The sequence below is a fragment of the Acomys russatus genome, chromosome 15 (assembly GCF_903995435.1).
Source record: "Acomys russatus chromosome 15, mAcoRus1.1, whole genome shotgun sequence".
In the NCBI taxonomy this organism is placed as follows: domain Eukaryota; kingdom Metazoa; phylum Chordata; class Mammalia; order Rodentia; family Muridae; genus Acomys; species Acomys russatus.
Window position 1 is genome coordinate 28,406,083 of NC_067151.1, and position 22,704 is coordinate 28,428,786.

The window sequence follows — 22,704 nt, forward strand, 5'->3', positions numbered from 1 at the left end:
ACTGGCACCATTCAAGGAACTTTAAAAAAATATACCCACTGAATTTTAACAATATATGTTAGATAAATTGTTTCTAAGAAAGCTCTTCTCACTTCGGGAGAGGCGTTGTTGCTATGGCCTGAGGATTTGTATCCGTCTAAATGCTTATGTTGGAGCCTGAAGTCACAGAGTGATGTTATTAGGGAGTAGGGTTGTCTGAGAAGAGACTAGGGTGTGGACATAGAGCCTTCCAGAATAAGAGCTGTGTGAAAGCCCTCAGGGAGCTTGTTACCCCTCTGGCCACATGAAGATACAGATAGGGTGTGCCCTCAATGAGGGAGAGAGCAAGACCCAGTAGATGATGAATATACAGGAATAGGAACAGCAAACATCTTTTATTTTTATATTACCCAGTTTACTTGTCATAGCAGACTAAATGGTCCAAGAAAGGTGTCGTCATTTCATTCATTATGTCATAACTTTAGAGAGGGTATATTATAAGGAATATTAGACAGCATTATAGTATACTGAATATGAGCAGAGATACGAAGCCTGCTTAGCCTTTCTGTTACCCAGGTTTCCTCATTTGTGAAATGGAGATATTTACACTTAACTAGTTGTAGTGACCTAATGTTGAAGTATATAACAATTTGTATTTTGTTAAGGGATTGATAAGTACTGGATTTGAGTAGAAGTTTATGAAGAAAAACAGACAAAAATATACTTTTGTATTTTTCAGTCTCTAACAAGGATTCCTATACTTGTTTTGTGGGCTAGCAAAATTTAAGAGCTGAGTCATTGAACACATTTTCAAGTGTTTAGTATAGTCTCTTAGAACAGTACAGATGAAGTAAATAGTCTGTTGAAGGAAAATACTAGATGCCTATTTAGAATGTATATAAAACATGGCTTGTTCAAAAAAAGTACCACTAATCTTGTAGACACAGAGGGTCAAAGTGTGATTAGAGAACTAGAGAGGTAAGCCAGGGCTCAGCAGCACAGCTGTAGATACCCTGCCATTTTGGATGATGGTACCAGCACTCTGCTCTGTGTGTACTTACTTGCAGTAACTAACTAGATGTAACTAACGGGTATTATGGTTTTTTAGATTTATTTTATTTTATTTATGTCTTTTGCCTACGTGTGTGTGTGTACCGTGTGTGTGTACCGTGTGTGTGTGTGTGTGTGTGTGTGTGTGTGTGTGTGTACCGTGTGTGTGTATACCATGTGCCTGCCTGGTGCCCTTGAAATTAGAGTTAGCAATAGTGTGAGCTACCATGTAGGTACTGGGAACCAAACTCAGATCTTCTGCAAGATCAGCAAGTGCTTTGAATCCCTGAGCTGCCTCTCCAGCTGTGATGAACTTTTTAGGAAAGTTAAACTCCTCAAAGATGGCTGGGTGTGGTGGCGCATGCCTTTAATCACAATACTCAGGAGGCAGAAGCAGGTGGATCGCTGTGAGTTCAAGGCCAGCCTGGTCTACAAAGCGAGTCCAGGACAGCCAAGGCTACACAGAAAAACCCTATCTCGCAAAACCAAAAAAACGGGGGGGGGGGGGGAGTAAGAACCTGAATTATTGAGAATTTGTAACAATTATTTTTTAAATCAGTGTTTCAGTTTTATATGTGATTGTGTTTTGGAAACTTTGTGCCATGTGGAGCATTGTCTTTAAGACATTTTACCCAAAGAAAAACCATGGGGCTAATTCTTCTATTTTCTTACATTTACTTGGTGTCTGCTTTGCATCAGCCGGTGAGCCAGCCCTTCCTTCCTTCTTTCTTTCCTCTCTGTTATGATTTGTTTTTATTTTATGTCCATTGGTGTTTTGCGTGCATGTATGTCTGTGTGAGGGTGTCAAGTCACATGGAGCTCTTTTACAGACAGTTGTGAGCTGCTATGTGGGTGCTGGGAATTGAACCTAGAAGAGGAGCACCTAACCACAGAGATGTCTCTCCAATTGTCCGCTCTCCGCCCCCAGCACTTCTGTGAATACTTTTCAGTTCATTACCATTGCTTTGCTCTACTGTATAGATATTATTTACATTTTGTAAATAAGAAGCCAAATAAGGCTAATTTGTTTGAGGTTATAGCATTAATATAACAGGTCAGATTTAATTGTCTATGGTTTCAAAACCTGACCTCTTTTCTGTTAGTTAAATTCTCTTTTATCTGTATATTCTTCCCCAGTGTTGCCCCCATGTACATTCAGAAAGTTAGAAATGATGTTAGCTTTCCAAGTGTTTTGGACTGTATGTGTATAAAACCTGCTTTGTTTTGAGACAAGGCTTTACTTTGTATCCCTGCTAGACCTGAAACTCTGAAGTTTGTCTCTGCGCTCTGGTTTTAGGCTATAAGGTGTGTGCTTACCACTCCTAGCTGGGAGTAGTGTTTCTGGACATAAAGGTTAGATCCTTAACTAAGTTCCTTTAGGTTGGCATGTTTATGGCCTTCTTCAGAGATCAGACAAGAAGTATGACGAAGCCATTAAGTGCTATCGAAATGCACTGAAATGGGACAAGGACAATCTTCAGATCTTAAGAGATCTTTCCTTACTACAGATACAAATGCGAGATCTTGAGGGTTATAGGGTAAGTAAATATATATTTCTTATTTTATCATAAAAGAGAAATCTTGTTACTTAGAACTTTGACTATATTCTGATAAAGATAATTTCTATTTTTTTAAAAGAAATTTAGCTGTCTGCCATTTTAGTGATTACATCTGTGATTGGAAATTGTCAGATCTTAAAAGAAACAAATCATTTTGTTGAGAGGATAGAGTTGGAGTACTGTGTAGGATTGTTAATATTTTAAAAATTATTTTATTAAAAATTATTACTCTGGTAGAGTAATTATATAGTCTTTTTTTGGGGGGGGGTCTTTGGTCTTTGTTTTGTTTTTTTGAGACAGGGTTTTGCTGTGTAGCTTAGCCTGTCCAGGACTCAGTTTGTAAACCAGGCTGGCCTTGACCTCACAGCTATCTCCTGCCTCTGCCTCCCTGAGTGGTGTCTTTTTGGTAAAGTAAGTTTTTACATTTTGTTTGTCTCTTTATATTCATTGATAATTAGTTACTATAATTGATAAATGATATTTATTTATTTATTTATTTATTTTTTTTTTTTTGGTTTTTCGAGACAGGGTTTCTCTGTGTAGCCTTGGCCATCCTGGACTCACTTTGTAGACCAGGCTGGCCTCGAACTCACAGTGATCCGCCTGCCTCTGCCTCCCGAGTGCTGGGATTAAAGGCGTGCGCCACCACGCCCGGCTTGATAAATGATATTTAATATATTAATTATAATTCTACATACAAATATAACTATATATGTATAGTTTAGTAGATTCCATTTAACCTGTGAATCAGTCTTGGGCTCATTGTTTCCTCTATAATCTATTTCTTCATGGTAGTACCTGCTACACTGTTTTATTTACATACCTTAATTAAAGGTTTGGTGAGCACTTCCCCCCTTTTTTCCCTTTTAATATGGTTTTAAAGTTTTTAAAATATTTGTTTATTATTATTTATATAGTGCTTTGCCTGCGTGTACACCTTCAAGCCAGAAAGAGCAACAGATCACATTACAGATGGTTATAAGCTGCCATCATGAGGTTGCTGGGAACTGAACTCAGGATCTCTGGAAGAGCAGTTAGTGCTCTTAAATTCTGAGCCATCTCTCCAGCCCCTGGTGTATACTTTATAAAAATTTTTATTTTCTACCTTTGCTGAGGAGATCAGGAAATAAAGGATATCTAATATCAAGCTTTAAAAAATTACCATAAAATTAGCACTGAAGGCTACAACGTATGTTGTCTTTATACAGTTATATAATATTTGATGTTGAAAATTGTCTAAAATAGTTACCAGCATTGTGTTATATAGTATGAATAACTGAAGCAAATTAATGTGATCTTTTGTTTTTTCAAACCCCTGAGGACTGAACCTCATGTGCTAGTCAGTAGAGGAGCATTTGCTTTAGCTGTGAATCTAAGAGTAAAAGTCCTGTTTTTCTCCCCCTTACCCCCATGAAGGAAACAAGGTACCAGTTGCTTCAGCTTCGGCCTGCACAGAGAGCATCATGGATTGGTTATGCTATTGCTTACCATTTATTAGAAGACTATGAAATGGCAGCAAAAATTTTAGAAGAATTTAGGAAAACACAGCAGGTAATAACAAGACAGTTTATTGTGTCTGTTTCTAAGTATAACTGAAAGAAAGAAGTTTATATATGTACTTTTAAATCTCTGTGGTTACTATCTATGTGCTTATGTTTTTTCCCCTTAAACTATTACAGACATGCTAGTTTATATACTTCACAGTGCTCCTAAGAATTACTGTAGTCATTATTATAGATGTTATTATGGGTTATCAAATTTAGATTATTTCTAATTTCTAAGCCTGTAAAATTGACTTTTTTTTTTTTTTTTTTCTAATAGTTTTTTTCTCCTCAATTCCATTGTCCTGTTTTGAAGTATACCTATCATGTAATCATTTTTCTGGAGTCTCTATCTTAGGCAGTTTTAAAGAGTTTCTTTGTTTTTGTTTTTTCTTTTTCTTTTTTTCCGAGATAGGGTTTCTCTGTGTAGCCTTGGCTCTTCTGGACTTTGTAGACAAGACTGGCCTGGAACTCACTGGGATCTGCCTGCCTCTGCCTCCCAAATGCTGTGATTATAGGTGCACACCACCATGCCTGGCTGAGTTTCTAGTTTCTTTATTAATTATTTTGCCGAGCATACAGTAAAGCTTTGGGAATGCTTCTGAGTTTGGATTTGTTTGTCTTAACTCATTGTTAGTAAAAGCTGTACTTTTCATAGAAAACCACAGACTAATGATGGCTGCTTCTCAGTTTAGCACATCAGGTGGCACATAATTTGTTTGATCGTTTAATTACTGTGTTGGATGGTGTTTGCAACTGTAAACTTGTTGTTTTACACCTTATTTATAAACAGCCAAAGACCAAATAGCTCATCTGTCATCAAATTTTGACTACTAGCCTTTAGCATTCACTGCCTGTCTCAGCTGCTAAAATGATATCTGTGAAGTTGGACTCTCTGAGTCCACCATTATTTTCTTTTAGATTTCATATTTGGATTCTATTACTAGTAGTTTCCCTCTTTCCATTTATTTATTGCTGATACTGTTGTTATTTATTTAACATTTCATAAACAGATATTTATAAAGTATTGCTTTTAACCAGTATTTTTCTTTCTGTTGGGGGGTGTATAAATAATTCTATAATATAAAAATAAGAGTCTTACTGTTAAGCATTCCTTTGTATACATGCAGACCTCTCCTGATAAAGTGGATTATGAATATAGTGAACTCCTTTTATATCAGAATCAAGTTCTTCGGGAAGCAGGTCTTTATAGAGAAGCCTTGGAACATCTTTGTACCTATGAGAAGCAGATTTGTGATAAACTTGCTGTAGAAGAAACCAAAGGTATTTAAATACATGTATCAGTGTAGCTTTTAATTGTAGCCAAGAACAGGGTGAAAATTCATAGTTGCTGCTGATAGTCATATAATTCAGTTTGCTAAGTTTGGGGAAATTTGTATACTATTCATGCATTTTGAATAATTTGTGACATGGGAAAATCGTCATTAAAAGATGGGCATTGTCGATCAGGAGATAAAAAGCCACAGAAATTTATTTTGCAAAATGGTTTGGGTAAAGCATTTTTGTTTTAAATTTTCTCATTGTTTACTTCAAAGGGGTCTTTGCTGTGTCTTCTTGACTGGTCTCAAACCCCTGAGCTGAGTGGTCCTTATTCTCTAGCTGGGAGTAACTGAGACTACAGGGTTAGGTGAACACCCAGGGCAAGCACCCACTCTGCAAAGCACCTTTTATATTGGAAATACATGGCTAGGGATAAAGTTCATTGTACAGCACTTGGCATTTGGTATAGCAGTTGGGAGGCCCTGAGTTCCAATTCCTAGTACTGCAAAAAAAGGAAAAGAAATTACTACAGGATTTGATTAAAATACAGGAGACAATTGTAGTGTTTTTTTTTGTTTTTGTTTTTGTTTTTTGGTTTTTCGAGACAGGGTTTCTCTGTGTAGCCTTGGCCACAATTGTAGTTTTATAAAACAAGATAACCTGTTGGAAAAAGCGTAAGTAATGTATGCCAGATTTTACTGCCAGTAATATAGATTTATAAATTAGTCCTTACAAAAAGCATATAGCTGGATGTAGTGATGTGCTCCTACAATCCTGCACTGAAAGGACTAAGTCAGCATCCTGGGTTGAGGCCAGCTGGATTCTAGAGCAAGATCCTGTTTCAAAGAAAAAAACTAAAAGAGAAAAGACCTTTCTTTTCTTTTTGTTTGTTTGTGAAGGTGTTTCTTTGTATAACCTTGGCTGTCTTGGGCTTGCTTTGTAGATCAGGCTGGGCTCAAACTCAAAGAGATCTCACGTGCTGGGATTAAAGCACCACCATGGCCGACAGAGAAAGATCTCTTTATGGTTTATCTGACTTTTGTTGTTGTTGTTGAGAAAATAGACAATAAATTCTAGGTGAGAAGGAACAGGATTTGTATCTTTTCTGATAGGAGAGGTAGGTACTGTTGAAGTAAATGTCTCCAAATACTGCCATTTATTCCTAGTCTGAAAAAAAGAACTTAATAGTTCTTATTCACTTATTAGTTGACTGACTGACTGATTGACTTAAGCCCAGGTCTTCCCCTCCCCCCCCCAAGAGTTATTTATTTATCTATCTATCTATCTATTTATTTATTTATTTATTTATTTTGTATGCAGTGTTCTGTTTGCATATATGCCTGCAGGCCAGAAGAGGACATTAGATCTCATTATAGGTGGTTATGAGCCACCATGTGGTTTCTGGGAATTGAACTCAGGAAGAGCAGTCAGTGCTCTTAACTTCTGAGCCATCTCTCCATCTCTAGCCCAGGTCTTTTTATGTTATTGATTAGCCTGTTCTGTTGATGCTCTGACCTGACTTACTAAGATGTATCTCTTTTGTGAATTATAGGATGTTTTTCAGTTTTCAGAGGTTTGTCCTGCTAGATGAACAAGCATATAATGTCTTTAAAGATTGTCAAATGTAACTTGGTTGCGAACTCAACCACATGTTGGAGTTTAAAGTCTAATTTTTACAACACTCAGACACAGTTTGCTTAAGTTATATCTGCTTTAAAATGAATATTTGGTCTATAGACTAGACTAGGACTAATGACTAGGCTAGGACTAATGGTGTGTGCCACCCCTGCCCACCTAATTCTAAGGATTTATCACATGAGAAATCTTTTGAAGTCACAGACACATAAGTCTTTAGTAAATAATTATTTTTCAGTTACCTGATATAAGCACAGGCTACATAGGTAGAATAGTTTTTTAAAATAAAACCAGCTGGGTGGTGGCGGCGGCGGAGCCTCCCAGTACTTTGGAGGCAGAAGCAAGGGGATCTTAGAGTTTGATGCCAGCTTGGTCTACAGAGTGAGTTCCAGGATATTCAGAACCATACAGAGAAACCCTGTCTTGAAACAAAATAAAACAAAAAGTAAATAAAAAACAAAACCTTAAAACAAAACAAAAAAATCTGAGTGTGGTGGCACATGTCTGTAATCCCAGCACTCAGGGAGGCAGAGGTAGATGAATCTCTGAGTTCAAGGCTAGCCTGGTCTACAAAGTCCAGGATAGCCAAGGCTACACAGAGAAACCGTGTTTCAAAAAAAATTCAACCAACCAAACAAAAAGAACAACAGGAAAAAACAACAACAAACCTATAACCTTTTTCAAATAGAAGCTAATTAAGAAAATGGAAATTCTAAATACTGTTTCAAGCTTTTATGACTATGGAACCTACAAATTTCTAGTGAAATAACAGTTTCTATCGTTTCATCTGGCTTGTTTCCTTCCATGAGAATGTATGGGTGAGCATGTTTGGAATAGTCCAGGTCTTGCAATTGATAGAGTAGCCAAAGAATCATTTTAAGAATTTAAATTGATAATGTCAATCAGTTGTATGGTTGATTATGCAGTCAAAGAGAGGCAAACAGAATTTACAGTTGGTACATAGAAAAAGAGCTTTTTTCCCCCTTTGCAATTGAGGTTGAAGTAGGGAGACAGAAAGAAAACACAATTACTCTTAAAGCAGTTTGTTTATTTGGTTGTTGGGAGAGATAAAAAGGTAAAGAGTAGATGCACACATGTGCATGTGTACATGAGTGTATACATACACATACATGTGCATATTAAGATGCGGACGCCTCCAGTTTCATTTCTTCTCAGTCACTGCCTTATTTTTGTTTGTTTTGAGATAAGGTGTTTTACTGACTTGGGGCTTGCTGATTAGTCGATAAGGTGAGTCTCAGATGTCTACCTACAACTAGATGGTTTTGAATATGGCCAAGTTGTGGGCTGCTCTCATGGGATGATTTCAAGTGGGTCATTAAATTGGATGCTGATGTTTATATGAGATCAGGAATAGTTAAGGAGTAGGTGATGGTTTGGTTACAGTGTGTTCAATGAATGAGAGAACTTTGCTTGGAGTTGGGCAGATTCCTGAATAATGAAAATTTAAAGACGATGGCCTTTTTTTTTTTTTTTTTTTTAAAGACTAGGTTTAACTGTATAGCCTTGGCTGTCTTAGACCAGGCTGGCCTTGAATTCACAGCGATCCTCTGCCTCCAGTGCTGAAGATAATGGCTTTTTAAAATTAATGCCAGCTTGAATAAAGGAGACAATGAAATAGGATAAGAACTCAAGAGAACTAACCACTGTCAAACATTTACTCAAAATGAGACATTGAGGATAATTTTTGAAGGAAAATTTTCCTCGGATACTTTTAATTATGTACTTTTTGTTAAATAGGGGAACTTCTGTTGCAGTTGTGTCGTTTGGAAGATGCTGCTGATGTTTATAGAGGATTACAAGAAAGGAATCCTGAAAATTGGGCCTATTACAAAGGCTTAGAGAAAGCACTGAAGCCAGGTAGTATTTAAAACTTACTGTTTTTATTTTATTTTTTCTTAATTTGTGTTTTATTAACTCCTTGTAGAGTACAGCTAGAAAAGTAGTGGTAAAGTCCATACAGAATCTAGAACCAGGCATGCCTTTAATTAGCCCCTGGGAGGTGAGTTCCAGGCCAGCCAGGGCTATATAGTGAGACCATGCCTCAAACAATAAAAGAAACAGAAATTGGTTCAAAGTCTGGCATACTAAGCTTTGTTAATTCACGTATGTAACCTCTATACTTTAGAAGATGAAGTAGGAGAATCTTGAGTTTGAAGCCAGCCTGGGCTACATTGTCAGTTCAAGGCCAGCTTTGACATAGTGATACCCAGAAACAACAACAAAACAACAGACCCAGAATCTAAATGTAAAAGTATACTTCTCAATTGAATAAAGGACTGAGCCTGTTCTGTAGTTAGATTTAGTCTTCACAGAAAAGAAAGGATTTGAAATAACTGTACAACTTGCCCTCACTTTTTTGTTTGTTGAGACACAATCTCTCTTTGTAGCACTGGTTGGCTTGAAATTTGTTATATATACCATGCTGGCCTCTAAGTCACAAATATCTTCTTGCCCCTGACACATCAAAGGTGTGTATCACCACACCCAGGCATTTGTAATTTTAATGTAGAAAAACTTGTAATTGGACAGAAATCTGGGCAATTTAAAATTACATAATAAAAGAGAGACGTTTCCCGCCCCCTACCCCCCCCCCTTTTTTTTCCTCTACAGCTAATATGTTAGAACGGCTAAAAATCTATGAGGAGGCCTGGACTAAATACCCCAGAGGACTTGTGCCAAGAAGGCTGCCGTTAAACTTTTTATCTGGTAAGCAGAGTACTTGTAAAATAAAGAAAGGGCTGTTGTGATTAAATTATGATAAATATGTTTATGAAGGCCAATGTGTGCATTGTTTAGAGTTCCAACAGAATCTTTTTCTTCCAGGAGAGAAGTTTAAGGAGTGTTTGGATAGGTTCCTAAGGATGAATTTCAGCAAGGGTTTGTCCACCTGTCTTCAATACCCTGAGGTCTTTATACAGAGATAAAGAGAAGGTAAAGGCAACTATATGTCCTTTCTGCTCAGAGTCTGCCTGGCCAGCTTTACATGACATCGGCCCAGTACTACCTATTTTATGAACCTGCTGATAGTCTCCGGAGGCTTGCAGTGTTGATGCGTCTGTACCCTTCTTTCTTTGTAGTCTGTTTGCTCTTTGGTGTTTTAGTGATTCAGTGTCTGCTTTTTATCCTTAACTTCATTTCATACCCACATGTTTTCTAATCCCGTTTCATTGTTAGAAGACAGAAGTGATTTTTTTTTTCCTCTTGAAATTAAATTTTAACCTTCTAAGCTTTCACCTTTTTTATTCAGTAAAAGAAACTGAGGGTTTGTTTTGTTTTTTTTTTTTTTTGGTTTTTGTTTGTTTGTTTGTTTGGTTGGTTTTTTTTTTTTTTTTTTTTTGATAATTCACTAACCCCTTTTTCTGCCTGACATATCTGTTATGATGCTTCAGGTAATTTTTAAGGTATTTTAATCTTCATGTTGATTGCTTCCTGAAAGAACAAGACATGTTGAGTTAAAAACATGAAAGACATTGAAAAGAACTAGGCAGAAGAAATTAGGCATGCATAACACATAATGTGCATTTAGTTGCCAGTCTTTCGTTGAAAGGACCAAGGCGTTACTGATTTCTTCTTTTTCTCTTACATATAACATGTTGGAGTTTTGGAACAGTGAGAAATTTTGTTTGCAGAACAGTCTTAAATATACAGTCCTAGTGGCCGGCATGGTGGCACATACCTGTAATCCCAGCACTTGGGGGAGGCAGAGGTAGGTGGGTCTCTGTGAGTTTGAGGCCATCCTGGTCTACAAAGCTACTCCAGGACAGCCAAGGATACACAGAGAAACCCTGTCTCAGAAACGCCCCCCCCCCAAAAAAATATATATACGCAATCCTATATTTTCTTCTAGCATTCTCATAGTATCCAATTTACAGAATTAATTCTTTTTGCTTTTACTAAGTTTACATAATATTGGCCTAAATTCAGCATTATGGTAGTTCTTTTATTTATTTGTGGGGGGTTGTTTGTTTGATTTTTCGAGACAGGATTTCTTTGTGTAGAGGAACTTGCTCTGTAAATCAGGCTGGCCTTGAAGTCAGAGACCCGCCTATATCTGCCTCCCAAGTTGTTAGGATTAAAGGCATATGTCACCACTGGCAGAATTCTTTTCATTTGTTAACAAATGGACATGTTTCAAACAGTTTGGAGATGTTATATTGCATCTTGATATACATGTGTACCCTGATGTAGGAGGAGAGCACAGGTATACCACAATAACCTGGCTGTGCTCATTGTGGACTCATAGTCCAAAGGGGAGCTGCAGTAATCTGTTAGTGGGTTCATCTGATCCTCCTGCCTCAGAAACTTGAATATAACACTACAGACTCCTGCACCTGTACTCTGCTAAAGTTAGGAAATTAATACATTTAAAGTGCTTATTAATACCTCTGAGGAAGCCAGAAGTCTAGCTTAAAGTTTAGGAGAAAGTACAACCTAGACAGACAGGTATTTTCCTGGACCTTTGCCATCCATCCCACTTTGCTGGGTTTTAGGGTTAGTGATGTTTCTCCTGGATTATGAGAAAAGTTCATTTATGACACTTAACTCACTTTTCATCCATGTGCAGTTGCTGCACGCCTTTAATCCCAGCACTCGGAGGCAGAGGCAGGTGAATCTCTGTGAGCTCGAGGCCAGCCTGGTCTGCAAAGCAAGTCCAGGACTGCCAAGGCTACACAGAGAAACCCTGTCTTGAAAAACTACAACCAACCAAAGAAACAAACAAAAAACCCTGCCCTTTTCACATAGTATTTAATCCTACTCATTCATTTATTTATTTATTCATTCACCCATTTATCTTATCACCTATCTACCCACCCATCCATCTGTAGTCAGGTTTCATAGCTCAAGTTTCAGACTTGCTACCCACCTACCTGGAGTTGACCTTGATCAAACGTCTCTTCTCTGCTTCTTCTTTCCTTCCTTCCTTCCTTCCTTCCTTCCTTTCTTTCTTTCTTTCTTTCTTTCTTTCTTTCTTTCTTTCTTTCTTTCTCTCCTCCCTCTCTCCCTCCCTCCCTCATTCCAAGACAGAGTCTCTCTCTGTGTAGCCTTGGCTGTTTTGGAACTCACTCTGTAGACCTACTTCTGCCTCCCAAGTGCTGGGATTAAAGGAGTGTGCCACCACTGCCTGGTTGATCAAAGAACTCTTGATTCTTCTTCCTCCACCACCTGTGAGCTGGCATTGTGTGTATGTGCTACCATAAAGAATAAATGTTAGCTGTGGGCATTCTCTTTGTGTTTTGAGATAAACATGAATTTAGATGTAAGTTACCCATTGTACTGCCTCTGTCCAACATTTGCTGACAGCTGCTTTAGTTGATGCTTTATGTTCTATCAAGGAAAAGAACTTAGTAGTAAGGTTTTAGGAAACTGACTACTAATGTGTACCTTCATGAGCCTTTTTAGATTTTTTTTCCCCCGAGACAGAGCTTCTTGGTGTAGCCTTGGCTGTTCTGGAATTTGATATGTAGACCAGGCTGGCTCCTTAAACTCAAAGATCCACCTGCCTTTACCTCCCTAGTGCTGAGATTAAATGTTTGTGTCACCTTCCATACCCCTTCCTCTCACCACCCCCAGCTGAGAACTTTTAGGTTTTGTCCAAGGCTAAAATATTCATAAAGGGAAGAGATAATGTGTTTGAATATTTATTTAGTCCTTTATATAAGGAACATTTTGCACAAAAGCAATAAATACCTTTCTATTAAAATGCTTGTGTTTGTACTCTAGGTGGCAATCGTAGAAGAACTAGTAGTTGGGTATGAAACTTCTCTAAAAAGCTGTCGCCTATTTAATCCCAATGGTAAGTACATACATTTTATGTTTTTTTTTTAAGTCTTGAAATTTTTAATAGACTATGAATTTATTCAGGTTAGTCTTTATTATATTCTAGTAGTAAGTATAGTGCATTTAAATTTCCTTTCCTATTATCCATTAATTACACGGTGTTATGATAATGTTTTATTGAGAAATATTTATTGGAAAGCTATGTAAACTTTAGAAGATCTATAAAACTTGATTTAATATCATCCTCTATTTATTCATCACTTAGGTGTGATAATTTTAAATTTATGTCCAAATATATCATCATCATAGCCTTACCGACTACCATCTATTCTTTTGTTTGTCTTTCAAGACAGGGTTTCTCTATCTTGGAACTCATTCTGTAGACCTAGAACTCAGATATCTGCCTGTCTCTCCCTCTCAAGTGCTGGGATTAAAAGCATGCACCACCATGTTTGGCTTCCCCTCTTATATGTTTTTTGGGGGGAGGGTGGGGGAAGGGAGTTTGAGACAGAGTTTCTCTGTGTAGCCTTGGCTCTTCTGGAACTCTCTTTGTAAACCAAACTGGCCTCGAACTCACAGAGATCTGCCTGTCTCTGCCTCCCAAGTGCTGCGATTAAAGGTGTGTGCCACCATGTCTGGCTTTTTTTTTTCTTTTTTTAAAGATTGATTTATTTATTATGTATAGAGTGTTCTGCCAGCATATAATGCCTGCTGGCCAGAAGAAGACACCAAATCACGTTATAGATGGTTGTGAACTATCATTTGGTTGCTGGGACTTGAACTCATGACCTTTGGAAGAGCAGCCAGTGCTCTTAACCTCTAAGTCATCTCTCCAGCCCTTTCTTGGTTTTTGGAGACAGGGTTTCTCTGCGTAGCCCTGGTTGTCCTGGACTCACTTTGCAGACCTGGCTGGCCTTGAACTTAAGAGATCCGCTTGCCTGTGCTTCCCGAGTACTTCCTCTCTACTCTTAAGCTTTATATTATTTCATGAATATTTCAGTATGCCTAAAGAAAAGTATTTCATTTCAAACATAGCAATACTATCAGTTATACCTGGTGGTGTGGCTCGTAATCCCAGCTACAGGATTGAGGTAGGAGAGCTATAAGAAGTTTATGGGCTCTCGGCAATTTGATGAGACCCTGTCCCAAAACTTAAAGAAAGAAGGCAAAAGAGGGTTGCTGATACAGCTCAGTGGTACAGTATTTTCTTCTCACCAGCCTGTTTGATTCAATCTCAGGTATTCTCACACACACACGCACACACTTGCACACAGACACATACACAAAACAAAAAACCAAGGTAGATTGCAACTGAGAAACAACACTTGATATTGTTCTCTCTCCTCCACATACATGTGTACTGGGCCGTACACAGACAGGTGCACATACTCACAAAATAAAGGTCTTTAATTCTAAATAAGAGGGTTATGTACTCACATTCTCAGTTGTATTATGTTTGTCTTTCTCTTTCTTATAGTTCAATACCTTTATCCTTCCCTTCCTCTCTCTATTCTCCTTTTCTTCCTTCCCTTCCTTTCTTTCCTTTTCTTTCTCCCAGATTTATTTATTACTCTATGTTACTCTGTGATGTTCTTGATTCTGTGGCGGTTGTCTTGTTAGGATTTCTGTTGATGTGGTAAACACCCTAATCAGAACCAACTTGGGAAGGAAAGGGTTTGTCTCAGTTTCTACCTCTCAGGCCCTACTCCTTCACTGAGGGGAAGTCAGGATAGGGTAACAACCTGTAGACAGTGATGGAAGCAGAGGTCATGGAGGAGGCTGATCTCCCAGGATCACCTCTTGGGGGTAGCACCACTAACAATGGGCTAGGCCCTCACACACCAGTCACTAGTTTTAAAAAATGCACTACAGGCCTTGCACAGTCCAGACTTGTGGGGGTACTCTTTCAATTGAGGCTGCTCTTCTCAGATCACACTAGCTTCTGTCAAGTGGACATAAAACTAGCCAGCTCTGCAGTACTCCTTCCAGAGTCTCCCAAGTGCTACGATTATACCATGCCCAGCCCTTCTTCTTTTGTTTGAAGTTCAAGTAACTCTTGCAGAGTTTGGTTGGTGTCGTTTATGTCTCTTTTCATTCAAATACCTGTAATTTGTTTATTGGAGAATGAATTTTCTTAGTCTAGATTTTGCTGACTACACACACACACACATTTTTTTTTGTCCTTTGTAAGTCGATAGATGTAGTAATAGATTGTCTTTTAGCATTGAAATTACACACAGTGGCTATTTGCATTTTTCAGAAATAATATAAAAAGTCTAGTTCAGTTGTTCTCAACCTTCATGATCTTTTAGTACAGTTTCTCATGTTGTGGTGGCCCCAACCATACATTTTTTTGTTGTTGTTGTTGCTTTTTCTTAACTGTAATTTTGCTACTGTTATGAATTGTAATATAAATATCTGATATGCAGAATGTCTGATATGGGACTCCTGTGAAAGGGTATTTTGACCCACTGGTTGAGAACCACTGGTCTAGTTACAGTACAGTTCAAATGTTCTTCAATAGTCACATATGTATAGCTAATACCTGTCCTGAACAGGGCACGTGGAGAAACATGTCTGTTCCAGATCTTTCTAATGGGCAGGTCCTAAGCTAATGGCTTGATGATGATTGCTTTGTTTTGTTTAATTTTTTGTTTTGTTTTTAGAGACAGGGTTTCTCTGTGTAGCCTTGGCTGACCTAGGCTTACTTTGTAGACCAGACTTGCCTCAAACTCATTAATTCACCTGCCTCTACCTCCGATATATTTTTTTCCTCTTTATTTCTTATGTGCTTTGGTGTATGTATGTCTGTGTGAAGGTGTTGGATCTCCTGGAACTGGAGTGACAGACAGTTGTGAGCTGTCATGTGGGTGCTGAGAGTTGAACCTGGGTCCTCTGGAAGAGCAGTCACTGCTCTTAACTGCTAAACCATCTCTCCAGTCTCTGATATTTTTTTTTTAACGTAAGCTGAGTGAGCCAAAATTATTTTCTCCTATCAGTAGGTAGATACTATTATTTTGAAAGGTATGTTTTATTTCTCTTACTACTTGATTTCCAAAAATTTCAGCTTGTATGAGAAAACAAGATTTTTTTTTTCTCTTCTTTGTTATACTTTGTTTTGCTCTATTACCAGTTTTCAAAAGAGTAGACTACTTCATTGTATCCTTCAAACTTGGCAAGTAATTTTATTTTTTAAATAATAGGGATTTAGGCCCTGATTACTAATAAGTTTAGTCCCTGGATACCACATGGTAGAAGGATTGAGCTTAAGGGAAAAAATTGTTCTCTACCCTTTGCATGTGCACTGTGGCAAGCATATATACACACACATACACTCAGGTGAATATAATAAATGTTTTAAGAGAAATTTACTTAAGCATGCTTGATACTTATTTAATTTTACGTGGCTCCATCTTTCAAGTGCGGTGGTGGTAGGTGATAACTTATCGCTGACAAGATCTTGAGCACTTATCTTGTGCACTACCACTGAAGACCTGGAATCATTTTTCCCACAGAGTTCTGGCTTCAATAGTGGAATAGCCCACCGTGGGACCTGGGGTGCACATTGCTAGTAAGCTGGCCATTGTTTCTAGGTCTCAGATTAATTTTAACAATACTTTTAAAAAGGCATACCATGGTTTCATTGGTTAATTATCATGATGTTCCTTTATCATCATTTTTCTATATGCTTTACAATGTGGAAGAGGCTCAGTGACATACTCACGGATATGTAGCAGCACTTTGAGCAGGCCTGTCAGATGGGGAGGTACTGTGTCCCTCTCAGGGTATTTGTCCTCTGAGCTACCTTGCTTTTTTTAGGGAAAAAAGCAAATAGAGTTCTCAGGTTATAGAAATTTATATTTAGGGACAACATTTTTGATGTGTGAGTTGTATGTTTAATTTTCACATACTAAAATTACATCTTGAACTAAATTACAGAAGAAATAATTTTTGTCTTTCTTTGGATATAGCTTTTATTCAGTCTGTTGTTGATCTTCACATATTTGATGTAATATTAATATCTAAAAATGTCACCCAAAATGAAAATGTCCACATTACAAATGCATACACATATATATACACACACACACACACACGTACATGTATACATACATATGTAAATAATTGGACACTCACACTTTTCTTTTTAGAATCGTACTATGGGCAAGGTATTATAGTAAGGTTCACTTACAAAAACATGCTTTGGTAGGTCTTAATGTGCTTAGCTGTAGATTATAGCCAGATAGATACACAAACCACTTTAAAACTACTTTCCTTATAAATGGAGGGACCAGTATGGGGGAATGGAATGTTCTCTTAATGTTTTAATATCTAATCTTGGTTTTGTTTTGTTTTTTTAATTCTTCCCTTTCAAGATGATGGAAAGGAGGAACCTCCAACCACATTGCTTTGGGTCCAGTACTATTTGGCACAACATTATGATAAAATTGGCCAGCCCTCTATTGCTCTGGAATACATAAATACTGCTATTGAAAGTACACCAACATTGATAGAACTCTTTCTTGTAAAAGCTAAAATCTATAAGGTAAAAACCTTTACCCCCCCTTTTTTCTCATAAGGTAATGATATTGGTCATAGCTTTTGTTGTTTTACAGCTTCTAGGTAGAGTAACTAAAATATTACATCAGAAATAACAGTCTGATTTGTTCTTGGAGTCATTGTAGTTACATTTATTTGATCACTCATTAATAACTATATAATAGCCGGGCGTGGTGGCGCACACCTTGAATCCCAGCACTCAGGAGGCAGAGGCAGGCGGGTCACTGTGAGTTCGAGGCTAGCCGGGTCTATAAGTGAGTCCAGGACAACCAAGACTACACAGAGAAAACCCTGTCACGGGGGGTGTGGGGGGGGGGGTGTAAGAGGAGGATTCGGGGGGACACCTATATAATACAAAAGACTATGTGCAGACAAGCACACCTATGTTGGATTCTGTTGATAGTTATTTACTCTAAAGCGTGTTTCTGCTGACAATTGAGTGTGACCACGTTCACATCATCCAATGTTAATGAAGTAAAACAGTTTTATTTTGAATGTACATGCTGCCATCTCTTGACTTAACTCCTCAGCTATGCTTGACAGTTATGCTACATGTTCTTAATGTCAAAGTTGGTCTCTCTTTCTCATTTTCAGTATATCCAGTAATCAAGCTTTTTAGAGGAGTTCTGTCAACCAATGATACATTTAGTAAGAAAATAATAGAATTAAGTAGTTTTCAAAGCACCCTCTCCCCCTTGACTGTCCTGGGTATTGAATCCAAAGCTTCATACATACTAGACAGACACTAACGCTACGTGCACCCACCTGCAGGTTTAGTTTATTATTATCTTTATTTTGATTTATTTAATCATTTTTTTTTCTTTTTTCTTTCTTTCTTTCTTTTTTTTTTTTTTTTTTTTGAGGCAGGGTTTCTCTGTGTAGCCCTGACTGTCCTGGGTTCCCTTTGTAAACCAGGCTGGACTGAACTCAAAAAGATTTGCCTGCCCCTGCCTCCCCAGTTCCCCAGTGCTGGGATTAAAGGCATACACCACTGCCACCGCTCCAGGCTTTTTTTTTTTTTTTTTTTTTTTTTTTTGAGGCATGGTCCCTGTAATCTAGGCTGGCCTCAAAAGTGGGACTTATGCATCAGGTGCTTGGGATTACCAGTGTGCACCAGCATTCTGTGTCCCAGAACTTTAAAAACATTTTCTAAAATTACATTATTTGTTTTGAGGGAAATGGCTTATGTTTCTACAGCATGTACGACGTGTAAGTCAGAAGATAATAAGAGTTGTCTCTTTTACCATTATGTGTATATAGGTTTGAACAGATCATCAAGGTTGGCAGCAGTTTTTCTTTACCCGCTGAGCCATCTTGTTTGCTACTCCAAATGTTTTAAAGCCAAGTTTTACTCAGTTTTGTGGCTTTGCCAGATAAATACATTAGAATTAGGATAGTGGGGGAATGTTTATTAATAGCTTTCTGACTTGGGGCTTTCCTCTTCTGCAAGGTTAACTGGCTGCCTGGTGGGTTCAAGGAATGTTCCTGTCTTTGTTTTGGTTTTTCGGAACAGGGTTTTTCTGTGTAGCCTTGGCTGTCCTGGACTCCCTTTGCAGCCCAGGTTGGCCTCGAACTCACAGCGATCCGCCTACCTTTGCCTCTCAAGTGCTGGGATTAAAGCCACCACTACACGGTGGAATGTTCCTGTCTTAACCTCAATACTAGGATTAGAAACTCAAGGTATCACAACTAGTTTTTTTTTTTTTTTTAAAACAACTAGCTTTTTTATATTGGTGTTGGTATCCAAACTCAGGTTTTGAGTCTGAAAAATACCTTTTCTTTCATTTGTTTAATTATTTATAGGTCGCAAATTACTTAACACAGTACAATTATATTTACTTGTTTAATTTTCTTTTTGTACCTTGCAAGCATGCTGGGAATATTAAAGAAGCTGCCAGGTGGATGGATGAAGCCCAGGCTCTGGACACAGCAGACAGATTTATTAATTCTAAATGTGCAAAATACATGTTAAAAGCCAATCTGATTAAAGAGGCTGAAGAAATGTGCTCCAAGTTTACGAGGGTTTGTATGGCTAATCTTCTTGATTGCAAAGAAGACATAATTGACTTTGTATTCATATATTTCTCTTTTTCAAAGTTAATTCTTTTATGTGTATAGATGTTTTACCCGCATGTGTACCTGCCAATCATGAGCATGCCTGGTGCCTACAGAAGCCAAAAGATGGCATTGCATTTCCTTGAACTAAAAGTCGAGTCAGTCATGAGAATTGAACCTGAGCCATTTTTTCAGTCCCTCAAGTTTATTATCAATATCGTCTAGATACTAAATTACTGTATTAGAAGACGAATAATCATTAGATAAAATATTTTTGTATAATTGAACATTGGTTTTTAAAACTGGTTTGTAGCTGGGCGCGGTGGTACACGCCTTTAATCCCAGCACTTGGGATGCAGAGGCAGGTGTCTACACCTGCCCTATGCACCACAAACAGATCTTTTCCTCCTTTGCCTACATTTTGTCTTTGCTGACCTGGGGCTTCCTACTCTTCGCATTCATGTTTTTGTTTTGTTTTGCTTTGCTTTTTGTTGTTTGGCCCGGAACTCAAGAGATTCGCCGCCTTTGCTGAAGTTAAAAGTGTATGCCACCACTCCCAGCTATTTTATAAGAATTCTTTTAAAAATTGCTTCAGAGAATTCTGATGAGCTGACCATTATTCCTTGTTAAATCTTATGGTAAAGTGAGATATTGGGTGCTGATCTTCTTGGTCACTGTGTGATTCTTTAGGAAGGCACATCAGCAGTAGAGAACCTGAACGAGATGCAGTGCATGTGGTTCCAGACAGAGTGCGCCCAGGCATACAAAGCAATGAACAAATTTGGTGAAGCACTTAAGAAATGTCATGAAATCGAGAGAGTAAGTACCTTACATATGTGAGCTTCTTGTTTTATTTTGTTTTGCTTTTCCAGACAGGGTTTCTCTGTGTAGCCCTGGCTTTCTAGAGCTCTCTTTGTAGACCAAGCTGGCCTCAAACTCACAAAGATCCTCCTGCCTCTGCCTCCCGAATACTGGGATTAAAGGCAATTGCCACCACTGCCCTGCTCATGTCGACATTTTTAATATCAAATGCAGAATGTCAGTGCTTGGTTAAACTATGGCATTGTTGATTTCTTGACTTACTATTTGATTTACATGTAATAGCATGCTGTATAGAGTTCAGATTTGTAGCCTCAAAAACCCTACCAAATAGTATGTGCTATAGTCCCTGCCATAAGATTTTCAAATAAGATCTCTGATCTCTGTGTATAGCATGTGTGCCTGCTATACAGCAGCATCATTCTACTAACTAGTGAGTGGCTTGTCAGAGCAGCTTCATGTGAGTGTGATTAAAGAGGAGACAAGTATATTCGTGAACATAGTCGAAGCATTATCATCCCATTTCATTTAAATTATTCAGTTCTTGTTAGGCAATAACCAACTGTATTTTTTAACTTTATATGCCAGATACATCAATAATTGTCAATTTTGTTTTTTACTAGTTTTTCATGCTAAAGAAACAAGTAGTTCCAAGACTTTGCTTATATGGTTTAAGATAATGCTATACTCCAATGATAATAAAAAGATAATTTTGTTAGCATTTTATAGAAATCACTGATGACCAGTTTGACTTCCATACATACTGTATGAGGAAGATTACCCTTAGATCATACGTGGACTTATTAAAACTAGAAGATGTACTTCGACAGCATCCATTTTACTTCAAAGCAGCAAGAATTGCTATTGAGATCTATTTGAAACTTCATGACAACCCTCTTACAGATGAGAACAAAGAGCATGAGGCTGATACAGGTATAACATTCAAAGGTTATCATTATTTGCTCTGTTGTGTTTATAGGTACTTATTGTCGTGAATAATACAGTTCCCTAACCTCCAAAGGTTTAGTTGAGTATCTGCTTGGGTGGTTGTTATCCAAGGATAAAAAATGATGGGTTTTTGTGAATTTCGCTAAGCAATGGAAGAAAAACTACTTTTATGCTTTCAAAATAAGTTAAGCATAGACTTAATTTGGTTTTGATTTGAGAGTTTTGCTTAGGTACTTGGGGGTGACTAAGGATCCAATCCAGTGCCTCTTCCTCATCAGGTACTCTGTTACTGAGCTCCTTTCCTAGCCAGGGGTTCAATGTGTGATTAGATGTTTGAATCTAATGAGCTTAAGTTATGTAAGATTCACATTTAATATCAGATTTATTCAGCTAAGTATAGTACTATAATTGCTAGTGATATAATTTGTGTGGAAACTCTGCATTAGTGTTGACTCTTTAGTATAACTTATCACTTTTTTTTTTTTTTTAATCTAGTTACATTTATTTGGTGCCTGCATGTGTGCATGCGTCAGCTCTGTCTTTCCATCGTGTGAGTAGTTAGACATGATAGCAAGTGCCCTTACCCACTGAGCTACCTCACCAGCTTTCATTATTCTTTTTTTAGTAGTAATTTGTAATTAGCCCAGTATAAGATATATTTTGCTTAGCCGGGCGTGGTGGCGCACGCCTTTAATCCCAGCACTCGGGAGGCAGAGGCAGGCGAATCGCTGTGAGTTCGAGGCCAGCCTGGTCTACAAAGTGAGTCCAGGATGGCCAAGGCTACACAGAGACCCTGTCTCGAAAAACCAAAAAAAAAAAAAAAAAGATATATTTTGCTTGAACATTAAAATCTAGCTTAGAATTAAACTAAAAAAATTGTCCAGGAAAGATGGCTCACACCTTAAATCCCAGAACTAAGGGAGGTCACAGTGAGTTCATGTTCAATCTGGCCTGTAGAGTGAGAACCTGTCTTGAAAAAAGATTAGATTTAAAAAATAAGAAAACTAGAAAAATTGATGTGGCTCATCATTTTCATCTACTTTTTTGATACCATTTTTGTAGCAAGTTGTCAAGATATTTTATATATGTATAAGTGTTTTTAACTTATGACCATTTTACTGTGGTGAACTGACCTGAGCCCTTTTAAGATAACAGCAGGTAGCTGGGCACGGTGGTGCATGCCGTTAATCCCGGCACTCAGCAGCAGAGCCAGGCGGATCACTGAGTTCAAGGCCAGCCTGGTCTACTAAGTCAGTCTAGGACAGCCAGAGCTGTCCTAGAGAGAAATCCTGTCTTAGGGGAAAAAAAAAAATAATGGCAGGTAATAACATATATGGGACAGCCAAGCATGGAGACAGATGCAAGAAAAATTGAAGTTCAAGGCTAGTTCATAGCATGCTTGTTCTTGCTTTGATAAAGTGTTTAAAACACAATGAAACCTATTTTCATGTCATTTGCAGTACTTTCATGTTATAGTT

General features: G+C 37.9%; 1 protein-coding gene across 1 annotated transcript in view; it reads left to right on the forward strand.

Annotated features, from left to right (window-relative positions):
* The window catches only part of Naa15 (N-alpha-acetyltransferase 15, NatA auxiliary subunit), a 66,846-nt gene that overhangs the window by 25,734 nt on the left and 18,408 nt on the right, over window positions 1-22,704 (forward strand). Inside the window, 12 exon segments of the mRNA XM_051157121.1 lie at window positions 2,410-2,567; window positions 4,005-4,139; window positions 5,260-5,413; window positions 8,804-8,923; window positions 9,677-9,772; window positions 9,890-9,945; window positions 9,947-9,997; window positions 12,788-12,860; window positions 17,221-17,390; window positions 19,274-19,426; window positions 20,150-20,278; window positions 20,998-21,211. Of these exon segments, the coding sequence (XP_051013078.1) occupies window positions 2,410-2,567; window positions 4,005-4,139; window positions 5,260-5,413; window positions 8,804-8,923; window positions 9,677-9,772; window positions 9,890-9,945; window positions 9,947-9,997; window positions 12,788-12,860; window positions 17,221-17,390; window positions 19,274-19,426; window positions 20,150-20,278; window positions 20,998-21,211 (1,509 nt within the window).